The 17,037-nt window shown below is 38.7% G+C and overlaps 1 protein-coding gene across 1 annotated transcript in view; it reads right to left on the bottom strand.

Moving 5' to 3' along the window:
• The window catches only part of ARFGAP3 (ADP ribosylation factor GTPase activating protein 3), a 69,537-nt gene that overhangs the window by 19,973 nt on the left and 32,527 nt on the right, over window positions 1-17,037 (bottom strand). The window contains exons 8-12 of the mRNA XM_037845677.1: window positions 15,760-15,806; window positions 14,993-15,132; window positions 10,315-10,443; window positions 9,716-9,835; window positions 4,515-4,646 (exon numbers count right to left, since the gene is read on the bottom strand). Coding sequence (XP_037701605.1) covers window positions 4,515-4,646; window positions 9,716-9,835; window positions 10,315-10,443; window positions 14,993-15,132; window positions 15,760-15,806 — 568 coding nt within the window. The remainder of the gene's footprint in view (window positions 1-4,514; window positions 4,647-9,715; window positions 9,836-10,314; window positions 10,444-14,992; window positions 15,133-15,759; window positions 15,807-17,037) is intronic.

Raw genomic sequence — 17,037 nt, 5'->3', positions numbered from 1 at the left:
GATCCAAGTCGGGAGACCCCCTCCCCCATAGCCTGAGCTGCGGACCTGCGTGGTGCCACAGAGAAGCTCTCTCCCAGCAAGCGAATACAGCTCAGCTGAGCTGCAACTGGGGTTTTAAGTAGCGAGTGTGAACTGCTCACTACAGGTATGCAGCCCCAAAAAACAGACAGAGGCTTTGGGTGACGACTGACCTGGGAGAGCCGGAGGGTTGCCTCGGACTGGGTCTGAAGGGGACTATCTGTTTCTTTTTTGGCTCAGTGGAGAAAGCCCCAGCCATTTTCAGTTTCCAGGGCTGTGACTCTGGGAAGGGTGGAGACACCACAAGCAGAGAGCGAGACCATTGAAATGCTAATGACCTCCACCTGAGGGGTCTGTCTTCTCTAGGAGGAAAGGGGTGGGGCCCTTTCCATTCAGAACCAGACCCCAGAGCCTGGGGGAACACGGCCATACTGCCTCACACCAGTCAAGAATTATAGGCTAACAGGCGTCACCTGCTGGGCAGAAAAGCACAGTGACCTGAGGCATCAAAGGGTGGAGCAATTTTCTAAGACACACCCGCAGGGAAACCAGATACTGAATATTTCTTCCTTCTGGGACCTGAGCCTGTTCTGGTCTGAGAAAACCTGATTTGGATAACCAAGGAAACCATGCCTAGACTACAGAAAATTACAACCTACACTAAGAAAAACAAAGTTATGGCCCAGTCAAAGGACCAAATGTACACTTCAACTGAGATACAGGAATTTAAACAACTAATGCTAAATCAATTCAAAAAGTTTAGAGAAGATATTGCAAAAGAGATAGAGGCTGTAAAGGAAGAACTGGACATGTATACAGCAGAAATCAAAAGTTCAAAAAACCTACTAGTAGAATCTATGGAAATGAAAGGCACAACACAAGAGATGAAAGACACAATGGAAACATACAACAGCAGATCTCAAGAGGCAGAAGAAAACACTCAGGAACTGGAGAACAAAACACCTGAAAGCCTACATGCAAAGGAGCAGATGGAGAAAAGAATGAAAAAATATGAGCAACGTCTCCGGGAACACAAGGATGAAACAAAGTACAATAATGTACATATCATTGGTGTCCCAGAAGGAGAAGAGAAGGGAAAGGGTGCAGAAGCAATAATAGAGGAAATAATTAATGAAAATTTCCCATCTCTTATGAAAGACATAAAATTACAGATCCAAGAAGCGCAGCGTACTCCAAACAGAAGAGATATGTATAGGCCTACGCCAAGACACTTAATAATCAGATTATCAAATGTCAAAGACAAAGAGAGAATCCTGAAAGCAGCAAGAGAAAAGCAATCCATTACATACAAAGGAAGCTTAATAAGACTATGTGCGGATCTCTCAGCAGAAACCATGGAGGCAAGAAGGAAGTGGTGTGATATATTTAAGATACTGAAAGAGAAAAACCACCAACCAAGAATCCTGCATCCAGCAAAGCTGTCCTTCGAATATGAGGGAGAGCTCAAAATATTTTCTGACAAACAGACAATGAGAGACTTTGTGAACAAGACACCTGCCCTACAGGAAATACTAAAGGGAGCACTACAGGGTGATAGAAGACAGGAGTGTGTGGTTTGGAACACAATTTTGGGAGATGGTAGCACAACAATGTAAGTACACTGAACAAAGGTAACTATGAATATGGTTGAGAGAGAAAGATGGGGAGCATGTGAGACACCACAAGAAAGGAGGAAAGATAACGACTGGGACTGTGTAACTTGGTGAAATCTAGAGTATTCAACAATTGTGATAAAATGTACAAATATGTTCTTTTACGAGGGAGAACAAGCAAATGTCAACTTTGCAAGGTGTTAAAAATGGGGAGGCATTGGGGGAGGGATGCAATCAGCATAAACTAGAGACTGTAACTAATAGAATCATTGTATTATGCTTCCTTTAATGTAACAAAGGTGATATACCAAGGTGAATGCAGATAAGAAGGAGGGATAGGGGAGGCATGTTAGACATTTGACATTGGTGGTATTGTCTGATTCTTTACTCTACTTTGATTTAAGGTTATTTTTCCTTTTGCTGCTTCCTAGCTGTCATTTTTTTTTTGTTTCCTCTTTCTTTTGCATCTCTAACTTCTTTGATTCTCCCTCCTGCCTTGTGGAAGAAATGTAGATGCTCTTGCTTAGTATGAGCAGAATGTTCAATTAGGATGAACTTAAATGTTTGGAAATGAACAGGGGTGTTGGTAGCAAGATGTGAGAATAACTAACAGTGCCGAATGGTGTGTGAATGAGGTGGAAAGGGGAAGCTCAGAGTCATACATGTCACCAGAAGGAAAGTTGGAGGTCAAAAGATAGAAATGTATAAAACTGAATCTTATGGTGGGCAATGTCCATGATCAGCTGTACAAATACTAGAAATCACTTCATGAACCAGAACAAATGTATGACAATACAATTAGAAGTTAATAATAGAGGGGCATATAGGGAAGAACTATATACCTATTACAAACTATATACTACAGTTTGTAGTATTTCAACATTTTTTCATAAACAGTAACAAATGTACTATATCAATACTAGGAGTCAACAATTGAGGGGGGTTGGTTAGGGATAGGGGAGGTTTAGAGTTTCCTTTTCTTTTTTTTCTTTTTTCATCTTTCACTTTATTTCTTGTCTGGAGTAATGAAAAGTTTCTAAAAATTGAACAAAAATTAAGTGTGATGGATGCACAGCTGTATGAGGGTACCCAGGGGCAGGTGATTGTACACTTTGGATCTTTGGATAATTGTATGGTATCTGAACAATCTCAATAAAAATGGAAAAAAAAAACAAAACAAAACAAAAAACGAAAAACAAAACAAAACAAAACAAACAAAAAAAAAAAGATTTGAACACATTCTTAAAAGAAGACATGGATGGCTAATAATCTCATGAAATAAGCACAACATCAGTCATTTAAACCAAAATGAGATATAACCACACACTTATCAGAATGGCGAATATTTTAAAAAACTGACAATACCAAGTGCTAATGGGAATGTAGAGCAAATGGAATTCTCATACATTGCTGGTGGGAATCCAAACTGCTACAGCTACTTTGGAAAACAGTTTGGCAGTTTCTTAGAAAGTTAAACATATACTTATCATATGACCCAGCAACCCCATTCCTAGGTATTCACCTCAGTGAAAGGAAAACTTATTTTCCCCCTGTATGTGACTATTTACAATGGCTTTATTCATAATCACCAATAACTGGAGACAACTCAGATATCCTTCAACAGGTGAATGGATAAACAAACTCAGCAATAAAAAAGGAATGAATACAACAAGAAGGATGAATCTCAAATGCACCATGGAAAGTTAAAAAAGTTAGACTCAAATGGTCAGTTATTGTATGACTCCATGTTTTTTTTTTTTTTGACTTTATTTCCTCTCTGCAGTTTTCAATGCACAGGTTGAACATATTTAAAAATATATTTGTAAGCATTTCTTTTTTTAGTTGTATCATAAAAGGAATGATTTTAAATTTTAGTTTCCATTTTTTTGCCACTATGTAGAAATGTTGTATTTTGGTCTTTCACCTTAAATCCTGCTATACTCAAATATAATTCTAGTAAGTTTGTGTTGAGTTTATTAAATTTTCTATATAAACATACATCTTAAATGGAATAAAGACAATTCTTTTACAAAATGAATAGGTTAATTCTTTTGTCTGACTGTATGGGCCACACCACCCAGTAAAATGTTAGGATGTTAAGAGAAGGCTACTTGTCTTGCTACTGAACTTATGGGGAAAATATTCAGAGTATGACTCCATTTTATGACATTCTGGAAAAGGCAAAACAGTAAAGCCATAAACCATACCAGTGGCTGCCAGAGGCTGGAGGTGGATGACCACAAAGGGTACAGAGGAATTCTGGGGGTGACGGAACTGTTTTATATCTTGGTTTTGGTGCTAGTTATATGTACTTGTCAAAGTTCCCAGAACTGCTACCTAAAAAAGATAAAATTTTCTGTATGTAAACAATACCCTAAATGATAGGAAAGTGTCACATTCCTGGACTTGGCCACTCCTGACTCATGGAATCAGAATCTTCAGGAAAGAGGCCCATCAATAAATGTTTTTTAAAAGGTCCGTCAGTGATTCTGATGTGCACCCCCTGATGTAGAATTACTTACTTAAAATAAAAAGAATACTCTTAAATAATAGGGGGGGATAAGAGGTATGGGATGCTTTGGGTGTTCTTTTTAATTTTTATTTTTTTTTTTGGAGTAATGAAAATGTTCTAAAATTGATGGCGGTGATGAATGCACAACTATTTGATGATACTGTGAGCCACTGATTGTATACTTTGGATGGATTATATAGTGTGTGAGTATATTTCAATAAAGTTGCATTAAAAAAAAAAAAGAATAGTCTTAATTAGTAGAACAAAATCATTTACTAATCCTAGAAAGGTTTTCACTTAATTTATCACTATTTTTTTTCCTTGAGATGCATAGATGCACTGTTACAGTTCCACAATTTTGCTTTTCATACCTGTCTGAATAGCCTGTGCTTTTCAGAATTGTTTCAGTATCTTTGATGGTCTCTTTTTTCCAGTAGGAATCTGAACTGTCATCCCAGCTAGAAAAAGAACTGCTCCTTAACTCCACTGGTTCATCAAAGTACCTGCGCGAGAAAGAGAAGGACAGTGACTCGGGAGGATCTTATTGCTATTCCCCCATGATGGGTATGTGGGCGGCTGCCCTTCCCTGAGCCCCTGAAGCTAGGGTGGTCATGTGACAGGATCTGGCCAATGAAACAGCATTAGAGATGAGGCGTCGTTTCCAAGGCTTCTAAAGTGCCAGTGCTCAACTGGCCCACAACTCCCTTCCCTTGCCCCCTGGAAGAAGTAGTGTTTTCCAGGTGGTGCAGCCTCAGGCAGGTGAAACCTCCATCAGCCTGGACAACCAAGGTGCCACACGGAGGACAGACACTCTGGACAATTACCTGTACCCATAGCAGACTTTGAGCAAGAAATAAACTGTTGCTGTGTTGAGATTCAGGGGATGTTTATCACCGCAGCATAAACAAGCCTGTTCAGACAGCACATGGCATCTTTGAGCATTATCCAACACAGATTTACACATTTAATTTTCTTTGGGTCTAGTTCTGCTTAGCTTGGTAGTCACAAATAATGCTGCTGGGCCTGGAGAACTGACCCCATTCAAGGAGCTTATTGCTGACACTCCGTTTCATATCAAGAGTGGCTTAAGACACTGATCATAACACCATTTAATGTAAATGATGCTAACTGACCTCCTCATGGACTCAGATCACTGGACCATTCTGCAGATGTTCTTTAGGCTGGAGCTTGAAGCAAAATTGTCCTGATCTGTAACTGTCTCAGAGGAGATGCTGGCCTTCTGGCTTGGCTTGTATTTCCAGTAGCTGAGCATCACTGAACAGGGTGTTGCTCTGAGAGAAGTGGCAGCCTTCACTCCTGGGTGGTTACAGAAAATCTTTGACTAAAAGCAGCAGAGTACGCCTAATGTTGAGGACAGAGAATGATAGGCAAGGTGGAAGTGCCAAGAGCCTTAATAAAGAGTGATCATGCCATCTTAGAATTCATGACAGCTTAGGATGGAAAAAGAGCATGGGCTGATATGTATTCCTTATAAAGGCAGATTTCAAGAATCTCAGAGGAGAGAGGGTCAGATTCCAGGTGCAAGTGTTAGGAAAGGAAAGATGACTGAAGAGAATGCAGAGGGTGAGAATGGGGAAGTACCTGGGAAACCAGGGTGAGCAACAAGCTCCAATGTGAGGAGAAGCTGTACAAAAGATGGAAAGCCCAGGCAGCTGGAAGGGCACGCAACTCAAGATGACTCTAACAGGGCAGCATGAGCTAGGAAAAACAAATAGTTCAAGGACCCAGATGAGCTGAGATTTGGGGGAAAAATACTAACAGCAAATATACTTTTTTTCCTGGCAGGAAAAAAAAGGGGGGGTGGAGGGGGGAGAGCCTGCTGTTTGAGGCAGATGATGTCATTTTATATGGATAATAGAGAAAATGAGGTTTCTGCCTTCTTTGGCAAGAAGGTCCTTGAGATTAAATCACCTTCTCTCTCCTTCCTTTCCAGGAAGGAAAATGCAGCATACAAGGTGTGTCTAGATTTCAGCTAGAAACTGACCAGGTCACTCATGTGCTCCTAATGGCTGGTTCATGGGCTCTGCTGGAGGAACAGAGCCAACCCGAACGCTGTTCTGAGTAGAGAGACCAGGATGACAAAGGAACATGAAATCACATCAGAGGGGGAAGGTTTCCAGGCATGTTGGCCTGGAAAGTTATCTTAAAATATTTGAAGGACTTATTTGTAAGGGCCCAAGGGAAAGAAGTAAGACCAATTCAATGAGGAATTTTAAAAATATTTAATAAGCACCCATAGGGGGCACGCACCCTGCCAGGTAAAGATACAGGGCAAGGAGACACGTTTTGTCCCTGCCCTCATTGGGCTTATGAACAGGTTTACCAAAGCAAGGCTGATTTGAGCTCAGAAACCCAGGAAGACATATACATTTAGGGCAGTGTTTCCTCATGGAACTGCCTGTGGACTGAATGGGCTCCCCTGATAAGAAGGAAGAATGTTCCACTGCAGGAAGAGTGCAAGCAGAGGCTGGATGGCCACCTGAAAGGGTACAAAGCGGAGTACAAGCATGGCAGGGTGGTGGCCAGACCTTCAAGGTTCTTTACAACTCAGATTGTGGGATTTGGGATTTTGCAGATTTAGCATCATGCCAAGGAAATAACCTTCTGCATTGATATATGCCAAAGTACTTCTTGAGAATGTAGAGGCATTGGGTTCTTTTTAAATGTTTGAACCATTAAAAAATCAGGAGAGAGAAAGCTGTTCTGCTTAGATCCCACTGACTATACAGCATTCCATGCACCCGGGGAGGGGAATGTCTCTTCCTAGATTTGCCCACCGCGAGGGGCTATCTGCACTCCTACACAATGCAGGAGGTGCCCAGAAATTGGCTGGGGGACAGACAGATGCCCAGCTAGGCCTCTAGCCACCCCTTGGAAGGACTGGGTAGAGATGACTGACTAACAGCCTTGGCCCACTTGCCCCTACCCCCCCCCCCCAGAAGAAACACAACAGCCCTCCTCAACTTCCAAACCTTTATTGACTTTTTAATGTTTTGAATTCTAGAGTCCAGTTCTCAATGCTTTTATTTTTGCCCTCCCAACCCTGAAAACATCTCTTAAAATCCCTTCAAAGAGCACCCTACTATCACTCTGCATCTGACTATTATAGCTATAGACAATTCTATTCCATTTCAGGCCACACTGATTTTTTAAGGCTGAGCAAATTTTCTAGTTTCATTATTTTGTACTCAATACATAATTACATTGTTTATATCCTGGAAATAACGGAATTTGAGACAAAACAAAAATCAAGGATATGGTTGATCTTATTTTTAATAGAAACAGCAAATGCTCTTTCATAATTCATAATATTCAAGTTCTAATGGGCTAATGAATAATTTGGAAGCAATAAGAGCTCTTCATGGAACTCATCAGCTTGCTTTCAGAATCCATGTTTACTTTACCTTAGTGCCAAATTGCCTAACAGTGCCCTTGTTCTACTAACAGCAGTTACCTCACCGAGGAGGAAGAGAAAACTGACAGCCTGCAGGCCATGATAAACAGTGCACTGAGGTCTCTCTGGCAGGAAATCTAATAAGTGTGGTCTATAGGAAATTGCCATCTGCTCCCAGGTTTCAAATCATAAGTAACTGGTTCACAGCAATAGAGACCTTTAGGACTTATTCTTTTGACTAATCCTTTGAAGGAAGAGAAGCCTAAAGGATTCCTGAGGTCCCTAAAAGGCAGATAAAGCCCCACAGACGTCTGTGTGTCTGCCTGTCTCATGACCCAGAGCTGGTTATGCCTGTCTTGAAGTTTCTCAGGGCCCTCAATGGGGGACCTCCTCCTTTGTGCTGTTTCTCTTTTCAACCCTGTTACTAAGCAACAGTATGATTTAACTTGAAATTTATTGTCTTTTCCTTCCTGTACCATTAGCTACCTTATTAGGGGTTGCTAATGAGCAGTGAAGTAGCCAACAAGGTGTGGAAAAGCCAAGCAGGCAAATGGGAACCCATATCCCTAGGAGTTTCCTTCAACCCCACCTCATTCCCCATTTAACAGCTATATTTGAAATAATCTGATGTGCATGCAGCTTGCAAATCAAATAACAAATTTAATTTTATCCTGTATGAAATGTATTTTCTTTAAAAATTCTTAAAAGGAAAAATTGGGGTATAACCTCAAAATAAAGTAAAATTTGGTGTATTATACAGGTTATTCAAGACAGGCAAATATAAAATCATCCAGTTCCTGAAAGTACTGAATTGGAACACCATTACACTACTAAATTTTTTTTTTTGGGGGGGGGGTGTAAAATACATGGACTTTAAATAATCTGGAGCAATGCTTAGAGGATTTTTAAAGTATATTTCTTTTTATACAATTCCTTATCTATGAACGTTGACAGGAAAATATATAATTTCAAAATTAGATTCTGGTTAATAGTTAACATATATTTACATCTTTTAAGAAAATGATTTGAGACTGTATAACTGGCAGAGAATTCCAATGCCCTCTGAGAAATAAGTGACGGAGCCCACCGGTAAGCACTACCTCTTACTGACATTCGGTTTTCATGAACTCCTAACCTAAAGGTCACTTCATGTGGTTACTGAAACATCTAGTAGTAACAATAGTAATTAAACATTTAGGTTGAGCCACATAGTCCCTTGAACTGAGTTTCTATATTATAATAGCAGCTAAACATAACAATAATAATAGCCAAGCACTATTCCAAACAATCCATTAGTATTAACTCATCTAACTCTTCCAATGACCCCATGAGGTAGGTACTGTTGGCATCCCTAAGTTCTATATGAGGAAGCTACAGCGCCAAGGTTAAATAACCTGTCCAAGGTCACACCTGGGCCATCTGGCTCCTGGGCCTACCCCTCTGCTTCTCGGCTGATGCTCACCTCCAGAATCTCAGATTTAGTTGGTGCCTTTTTAGCAGGTCTCTCCCAGTATTGGTCAGGTTCTTGGAAGAACCTCACAAAGTAGGTTAATTCTAGTTGCAACTCGTTTTCCTTGCCCTGCTGGTTGCCTGAACCTGAGCCAGAGCACTCTCCATGGTCTGCTTCACACCAGAGTTATGAATCTCGTCTCAGCTAGACCGAGGATGCTGAAGGATGGGGACCCAGACCTCATCGCCACATCCCCTCAAGTGCAATAGTTTGGCACTACTAAATATATACACACTAATAGAGTTTCATACTCTCTCCTGCTGATTGGACCAAAAGAATCTTCTGAAGCCCTAAGACACAGCTGTAAAACATTCCAACTGCTAGCTGATATCAAAACAAGACTACCCAACTTATACCTTCGAGATTTTGCATAATTCTCCAATTTCACATTTCAGATAAACACTACTTCAAATTTTAACTATTTGGTTGCTGCTTGTATTATCAAGCACTTTGATATCAGCAAACATTGTCTATTTATAAATATTTCACCAACTTTTAGTCTAAAGGACAGCCTTGGCTCTAGCCCAAGCTTTTAAAACAATGAAGTAAATTGAGTTGTGCTTGCTCCTAATGCAAATAAACTAATAAGTCCATACCAGGCACTGCTTTTCAAAATGACACTTTGTTAATGATTTTTAATAGATTACCTTGAGCTAGAAGTGAAATACGAATCATCTTCATCAGTGTACTTTTTTCTTGGTTTTGCCACAATGGGTGTTTCCTGTTCTATGGTTTGCATGTCTGAAGTCACTGAATGTGAAATACCACTTAAGAAAACAGAGAATAAAACAGAAAAAAATGACATTATTTAGCTCATATAGACTTTTGTTTTCACCGGAGAATCATGTGTTAATCTATAATCCGAACAAAAATAAATTTATTAGTGGAGTTAAAACACAAGCAATAAAAATAATCCTAGTTTTTGGTATAAACCTCCAAAAATATTAAACTTTTGTGAGGGCTGTAACTGATTATGCAAAACACAGTCAACATATATCAGACATGTTTGTGGCATTCACTCCAGTGTGTGCTGCATGATGGGCCAGGCCTGTTTCCTTTCTTCTGAGAACCGAGTTTGGGATTTTTCACACTACCTTAAATACTACAGTAAAGCAAAACAGGTAAAGAAGGGAAGGAAAATAAGAAAATACTTCTAAAGTTGAAATTAATACAGTCCAAGGAAAATACATTCATGATTAGCAAACTAGTGTCTATCTGAACTCCAAGAACACACAGTCTCACATACCTTCTGCAGTTTCCAAATCCCATGCCAAGTCTCTCAGATTCAACTTTTTTTTTGCCACTAATGTTCATCTTATCATCTTTCTTCATTTGAATTTCTAGATCTTTATAGGCTAATCGTAATGATGAAACACTGTGAGGGAAACCAAATGTTCCTTGATTAGCTTTAACCCTGTGTTCTTAAATCAAGATATTAAGCAAAACTAAATACATTAAGTTTGTATTTTTAGCTTTGTGCTTCTTTCCATAATTAACAATTATGAATAAAAGCTGGCATTTTTCCCCTACTGGTCTGTTTAGAGTAGACACTCAAGAAAATCTGAATGTTTTTACAGGCACCTTTTGGTTGCTGCTGAGTTTACATTATTGTTCCAGTTTAGTTTATATTTCTTATTTTCATATAATAATAGTTTATATTATCTTTTATTATATAATAATGTATTATATACCTAAATTCTCTCTATATAAGGTAGTAAAAAGCAAGATTTCTTACTTGCATTAATATGTTATTACATTGTCACATTACACATCAAAAGTGCGAATTTAGTCCCTGGTTTGCTCTGATTTGAGATAATATATACAAACTTCACAAATAGATAAATTAGGGAGGGATAACTTAATTGCAAAAGAAGTTTCCGTAGAGTCTCTTTATGTAATCAGACTTCTGAGAGCATTTAAACTAGGCTAGTCATTCATCAGCCAACAGTTTCTTCAGCACTACCAGCCAGCTACCAATCATCTATTTATCAAATATTCACTACGAATAATGCACCAAAGGGGTAAAGAGATATATAAAAAATCGTCCTTAGTTCATATTTCTAAAAATACAATACACATTTTATTTTTTATAAAGAAAACTATGCCTATATTAGCAACAACAGTGGGACTACATCATATTCACAGAATTGCTACAAAATTTCAGGGCCCTGAAAAGTGATATACCTAATTTATAAGTATTTCTAAGTCATCATTCATTTTAAAAAATTATGTAAAATGCCATAAATTCCTCATAAGAAAGGAACTGCATAAATTCCACATTAATATAATTAAATTTCTATGTAGTAATAGGAAATGACTTCTTACTGGGAAAATACAATCTTGTTTTCTGTTTCTTTCCTTTAAAGAGTCAAGCATGATTTCTCTGGTCTGTTTTAATCTGGCAGTTTATTTTCTTTACTATTATTCCTATAGAATAGGTTATAGCAATATACTCATTTTATTCCTCAGCAAATAAATAATATTCTTTCAAGTATAATTTGTGGAGGAAGTGATAAATCTGTTCCTAACCACAAATAGATATGACGGTAGCAACAGATTCTTCTGCAGACAAATGGATGGGAATGAATAAGGTCTATTAGAAAGACATGAGATGGCAAAGCTTTACTTCTCAGGACACCTGACCTGCGACTGGGTCCATCACTCATTAAGAGCATGCATTTCAACATTCAGCCTTCCTGTACCACAACTCGGCAAGCACTAATGGAATTAAGAAGCCAGAACATTACATTTCTGAAAACAGTAGGAGCCTCTTCCCTGTACAGGCTCGAGGTGGGGCCTGCAGGATGCTGAGATCAAACGGGAACATCCCGGTGCATCTGTCAGAAATCAGGCAGCAGCTCTGCCTCTTCCTGCTCTTCCTGCCAACTGATGCACACAGACCACCTCCAAGGATGGCTGAGAAACTGCCAGAAGGCAAGATCAGGGCACTGCATGGTGGGATTAGTTTCACAGTCTGATAGTTCAATAAACAATGCTGCTCCTGGCAGTTTACCCAGCCGAAATAACTTTATTTACAGCCATTAAAAACATTTAAAAAATTAACTTGCAGAAGAACTAAGTTGTCACGACTTAAGAATAAAAAACATGCAGTTTCTCATAGCCGACACAGCACTGGTGACACTGAGCTGCAATGGTCTGAGAAGCAGTTGACAGTGACTCAAACAGTGGCATGAAAGGTGCCAAGGTGAGTTCCCAAATCAAATTCCTAAAAATCTCATGATCTGCATCTTTGCCTTTACGATGTATTAAACAGCTTCTAATGAAAGGTATAGTGAAGGCTGGTGTTAATTCTAATATTGATATTGATATTAATATTAATATGCTCATCTTCATGTTTCTATGCTTCTCCATCCACCTCACCCTTAGGAAGGAGCTGCTGATTTCCATATTCCATCTCTTTTGTTCTGATCAGGCACCTGATCTTACACATTCCCTCAGAAAACCCCAAGGTAACTGGTTACCTACAGATTACCCCCACCATCACCACTGCCAACCCAAGCATAATCAATCTGGATAGAGCCCACTCCCAAACACCAAGAGAAGCTATCTAAACACTCTAATTTAACCTTCCCCCTTTTCCAGGGTCAAAATCTAATCTAATAAGAGAAATTGAAATGAAGTCTGTGAAAATGCAAAGTAAGTTTTATATAAAGAATTTAAAATATTTAACCTAAATACAGTTTGGTGCTGCCTCCTATCTTCCAAGAGTTGAATGACAATAAGAAATATCTATCAATTTCAAATTATCAGGGCTTATTTTATAATTTTTATATATATTCATTATTCTATAATGAATACTGAGAAATTACAGGGGTTATTGGATGCAAGTTAATGAGCATTAATTAAGCTAATCCTCAAAACAACCCCATAAAATAGATATTATTTTCTTCATTTATAGTTTATAGTAACTCAAAGCTAAAAGTACAAAAAAAAAAAAAAAAAAAAAAGCCACATAAACAAAGTAAACACATATGAAAAACAGGAATCCAAGCCACCTTTCCTTTCTGTCACATTTGCCTTCCTTTTTCCTCTCCTTTTGACCTTTTTACCCACTCACACAGTTTCCAGATTGCTATATTTCTGTTCTGTTTTCAACCCAAATAAAAACCTCTCAAGAGCTTTAAATGACTACTTAAAATTGGTCTCTCAATTGGCCTCCTGTCTTCCATTTCTTCCCTACTTCTTTCTGTCCTAGATATTACTACCAAACCCACTTTTCCCCAAAACACCCCCTTCACCATGTCACTCCTTAAGGAGCTCTTTCTGCATCTCAGATAAAATGAGGACCACAGCCTGACTTCAAGGTGCTCCACATTATCATTCCAACTTCTCCAATCCAGGCATGTTCCCCAGGATGGACATCATAATTCCCTCTTCTTCTTTCTCTTGAATTCTCCTCTCTCCCTCTTCTTTCTGCCAAGTCTATTCTGGACATCTCATATATATAGGATCATAAGATACATGGTCTTTTGTGACTGGCTTCTTTTGCTGAGCATGAATTTTTCAAGGTTCATCCATGTTGCAATGAGGAATCAGTACCTCATTCCTTTCAATGGAATAATAGTCTGTTGTATGGATATATCACATTTTGCTTACCCATTTACCAGTTGATGGATATTTGGGTTGGTTCTACTTTGGGGCCATTACGAATAATGCTGCTCTGAGCATTCATGTTCAAGTTTTTGTGCAGATGTATGTTTTAACATCTGTTGCGTATATATACTTAGGGCTGGAATTGCTTGGTCATACGGTAACTCTATGCTTTGAGTTTTTGAAGAATTGCTGAACTATTTTCACGGTGGTTGCATTGTTTTACATTCCCACCAGCAAAGTACAAGGGTTCCAATTTCTCTACATTCACTAACACTTGCTATTATCTGCCTTTTGATTACAGCCACCCCTGTGGCTGTGCAGCAGTATTCAAGGCAGTCTTGATTTGCATGTCCCTAATGACTAATGAGGGTGAGCACTGTGCCAGTTTGAATGTATTATGTCCCAGAGAAAAAGCCATATTCTTTGATGCAATCTTGTGGAGCAGACATTTTAGTGCTGATTAGATTGGAATTCTTTGAGTGTTTCCATGGAGATGTGACCCACCCAACTGTAGGTGGTAACTCTGATGGGATAATTTCCATGGAGGTGTTACCCCATTCATTCAGGGTGGGTCTAAATTAAATCACTGGAGCCATATAAATGAGCTGGCAAACAGAAGGAACGCAGTGCAGCTGAGAGCAACATTTTGAAGAGGAGCTACAGCCAAGAGGGACACTTTGAAGAAGCTGAGAGAGAGTAGCTGCAGATGAGAGACCATTTGAAGATGGTTGTTGAAAGCAGACTCTTGCTCCGGAAAAGCTAAGAGAGGACAATGCCCCAAGAGTAACCAAGAGTGACATTTTGAAGAGGAGCTGTGGCCTAGAGAGGAACGTCCTGGGAGAAAGTCATTCTGGAACCAGAACTTAGAGCAGATGCCAGCCACCTGCCTTCCCAGCTAACAGAGGTTTTCTGGACGCCATTGATCATCCTCTGGTGAAGGTACACTTTATTGATGGACACTTTATGGCCTTAAGACTGTAACTGTGTAACCAAATAAACCCCCTTTTATAAAACCCAATCCATTTCCAGTGTTTTCCATTCCAGCAGCATTAGCAAACTAGAACAAGCATCTTTTCATGGGTCCTGCCCTCACAACTCCAACCAGAAATCGTCACTGCGCTTCCTTGCCACTAGTCTCTTTCCTTTCCAATCCATTCTGCATGACAATGTGATATTAGTTTTTATGAAACTAAATTCTGCATTACCTCCTCCACTTAAAAATCGCTGGCATTTGAAAAGCAAATCTCAGAGTTGCTTAATTAATGGACTTATTAACTAAGAATATATTACTGTAACTAAATTAAACTTACATTGATTCTTCCTTAGGCACCGCCCTGGCCAGGTCTTCCTGCTCCTTCATTTTATCTACAGCTTGTGCTTGTTTCTCAATTTCATTAAAGCATTTATTCGTCAGTTTCTGGGCTCCCAAACCTCCTTTTTTGGTCCCGAGCTAGAAGATATTCAAGATTAAATTCTACCCAGATTGTCCGAAGACTTCAACACAGCCACCACTTACCAAGGTCTATGATGTGCCGGGCGCTGTAACAAGTGCTTTACATTTGTTCTCTTTCTTAGGCCTCGCAGCTCTGTGTAGTCGGTCTTATTATTATTCCCCAGTTTACAGATGAGGAAACTGACGCTCAGGCAAGTTAAGTGACTTGGCCACGACCACACAGACAGTGAGCTGCAAAGCCTGATTCAAGCCCTGGCCCTGCCTCCAAAGTCAGTGCCCTTCAATGCACCCGTGTCTGAAAGCCCACCAGACGGCTGCCCTCCGAGCTGCACGGGACGCCACTGCTTACAGGGACACAAACATAACAAAATCTCCCAGGAGACCTCACTAAATTTTTTTTGTATTTTGCCATAGACTGAAGAAATATTAAACACGCAGTCTAGAAAATATTCACTAAGTATAACATTTACCTCACCGAACAAAACATATTCTATCAAAAGCCACATTTACTATCATATGGCTCAAAATAAAAAATAAAAATAAATAAAACTAAAATGACAAAGTTGGCTTCTTGAGTGTACAAGCTATTTCAGAGCGGATATACCAGATATTTACAATACTCACTCCTTTTTTAGCTTGATTTGGTTTCTTTTTTATGATAGAGGAAACCTCTGTCAAAAAATAAAAATTAAAAAGTCAGATCAATAGAAATCATAATCATTCAATTTTAGTGTGTTTTTTAATAACCTAAGATACATTATTATTTAAGAGACCATAACATTTTCCACTTAGTTTGTCATCTAGAAGACTTAAGGATATGGGCGCATTTTAGATTAACAGAGCTTCATCGAAATGGAATACTCAGATACTCTTGAACTATAATTCCAGGTAGAATCCAAACTAAGAGAGTGCATATTTTTTGAACACCATACTAAAGGGAAATAAATGATCCAAAAGAGCAAGGTGGGACACCTGAGCTTGCACCATCCACTGCCTTTGTCAGGAGCATTTTAAAAAAATCTATTATAGAATAAACTCTCCAGTTAAACTCCACTCTTCAAAAACTTTAAAAATTATTTTAAAATATAAAGTTAGCCAGTTATTATGTGTACAACTAAAGCAGTTAGTGGTATGCTTTCTACCTTGACCTATATTCAGCTTTTATTATATTAACCAATAAGAAATACAAAGCATTCTATTATTTTAGTAGTAGTTACCAAAAATATATAATGTTTTTAGAAGATGTTTCTTAAAAATTATTTTCTGGGTAAATTTAGATAATAGATTTTATGTTCTGTTTTTAGAATTATGTTTAAGAGACCTAGTAAAAATAAAATCATGTATTTTTTCTCACAAAGAAGAGGATGTGTTTTAATAGGAAAATGCAGCATAAAATCATAAACAACAAAAGATTAAAATCTTTAGCCCTCATGAGAGAATAACACCACTACATTTCAAGTGTGAAAAGATAGCCGTGGAAAATTTTCTTTCCATTACTTCCTCTTAGATTTGTATTGCCGCGGTCATGTAACGTGTTCCCCATCTCCTACAAGTCTAATATGTGATAAGAATATCAGGCACATTCCCAAGAGTTCAGTTATTTTTCACCAAAGCAGGTGCTCTTCAACAAATACAAGGTACTATACACCAGTTTCAAATTATAATTCCCTGATAGTAAAAATTAAAGTTCACTAATTATAAAATCAGAAAAAGAAGAAAATGTTGAGTCCTTGAGTAAAGAGAAATGAGGAACAAATGCTCTGACCCCTTCTTAAGCTGAGAACATAAACCAGCAAATCAAAAGCATCAACAGCAATCTCAGGTAGGTGATAGGCTGCTGCATTTTATACTCATCCAGTTGTCTAAAATAGAACAGTACTGTTTTGTTTAATAAAGTCTCAG

This window comes from Choloepus didactylus, chromosome 8, assembly GCF_015220235.1.
Source record: "Choloepus didactylus isolate mChoDid1 chromosome 8, mChoDid1.pri, whole genome shotgun sequence".
Taxonomy (NCBI): domain Eukaryota; kingdom Metazoa; phylum Chordata; class Mammalia; order Pilosa; family Megalonychidae; genus Choloepus; species Choloepus didactylus.
The sequence above is the reverse complement of the archived record's forward strand: the minus strand, read 5'-3'. Positions and strand labels throughout refer to the sequence as shown.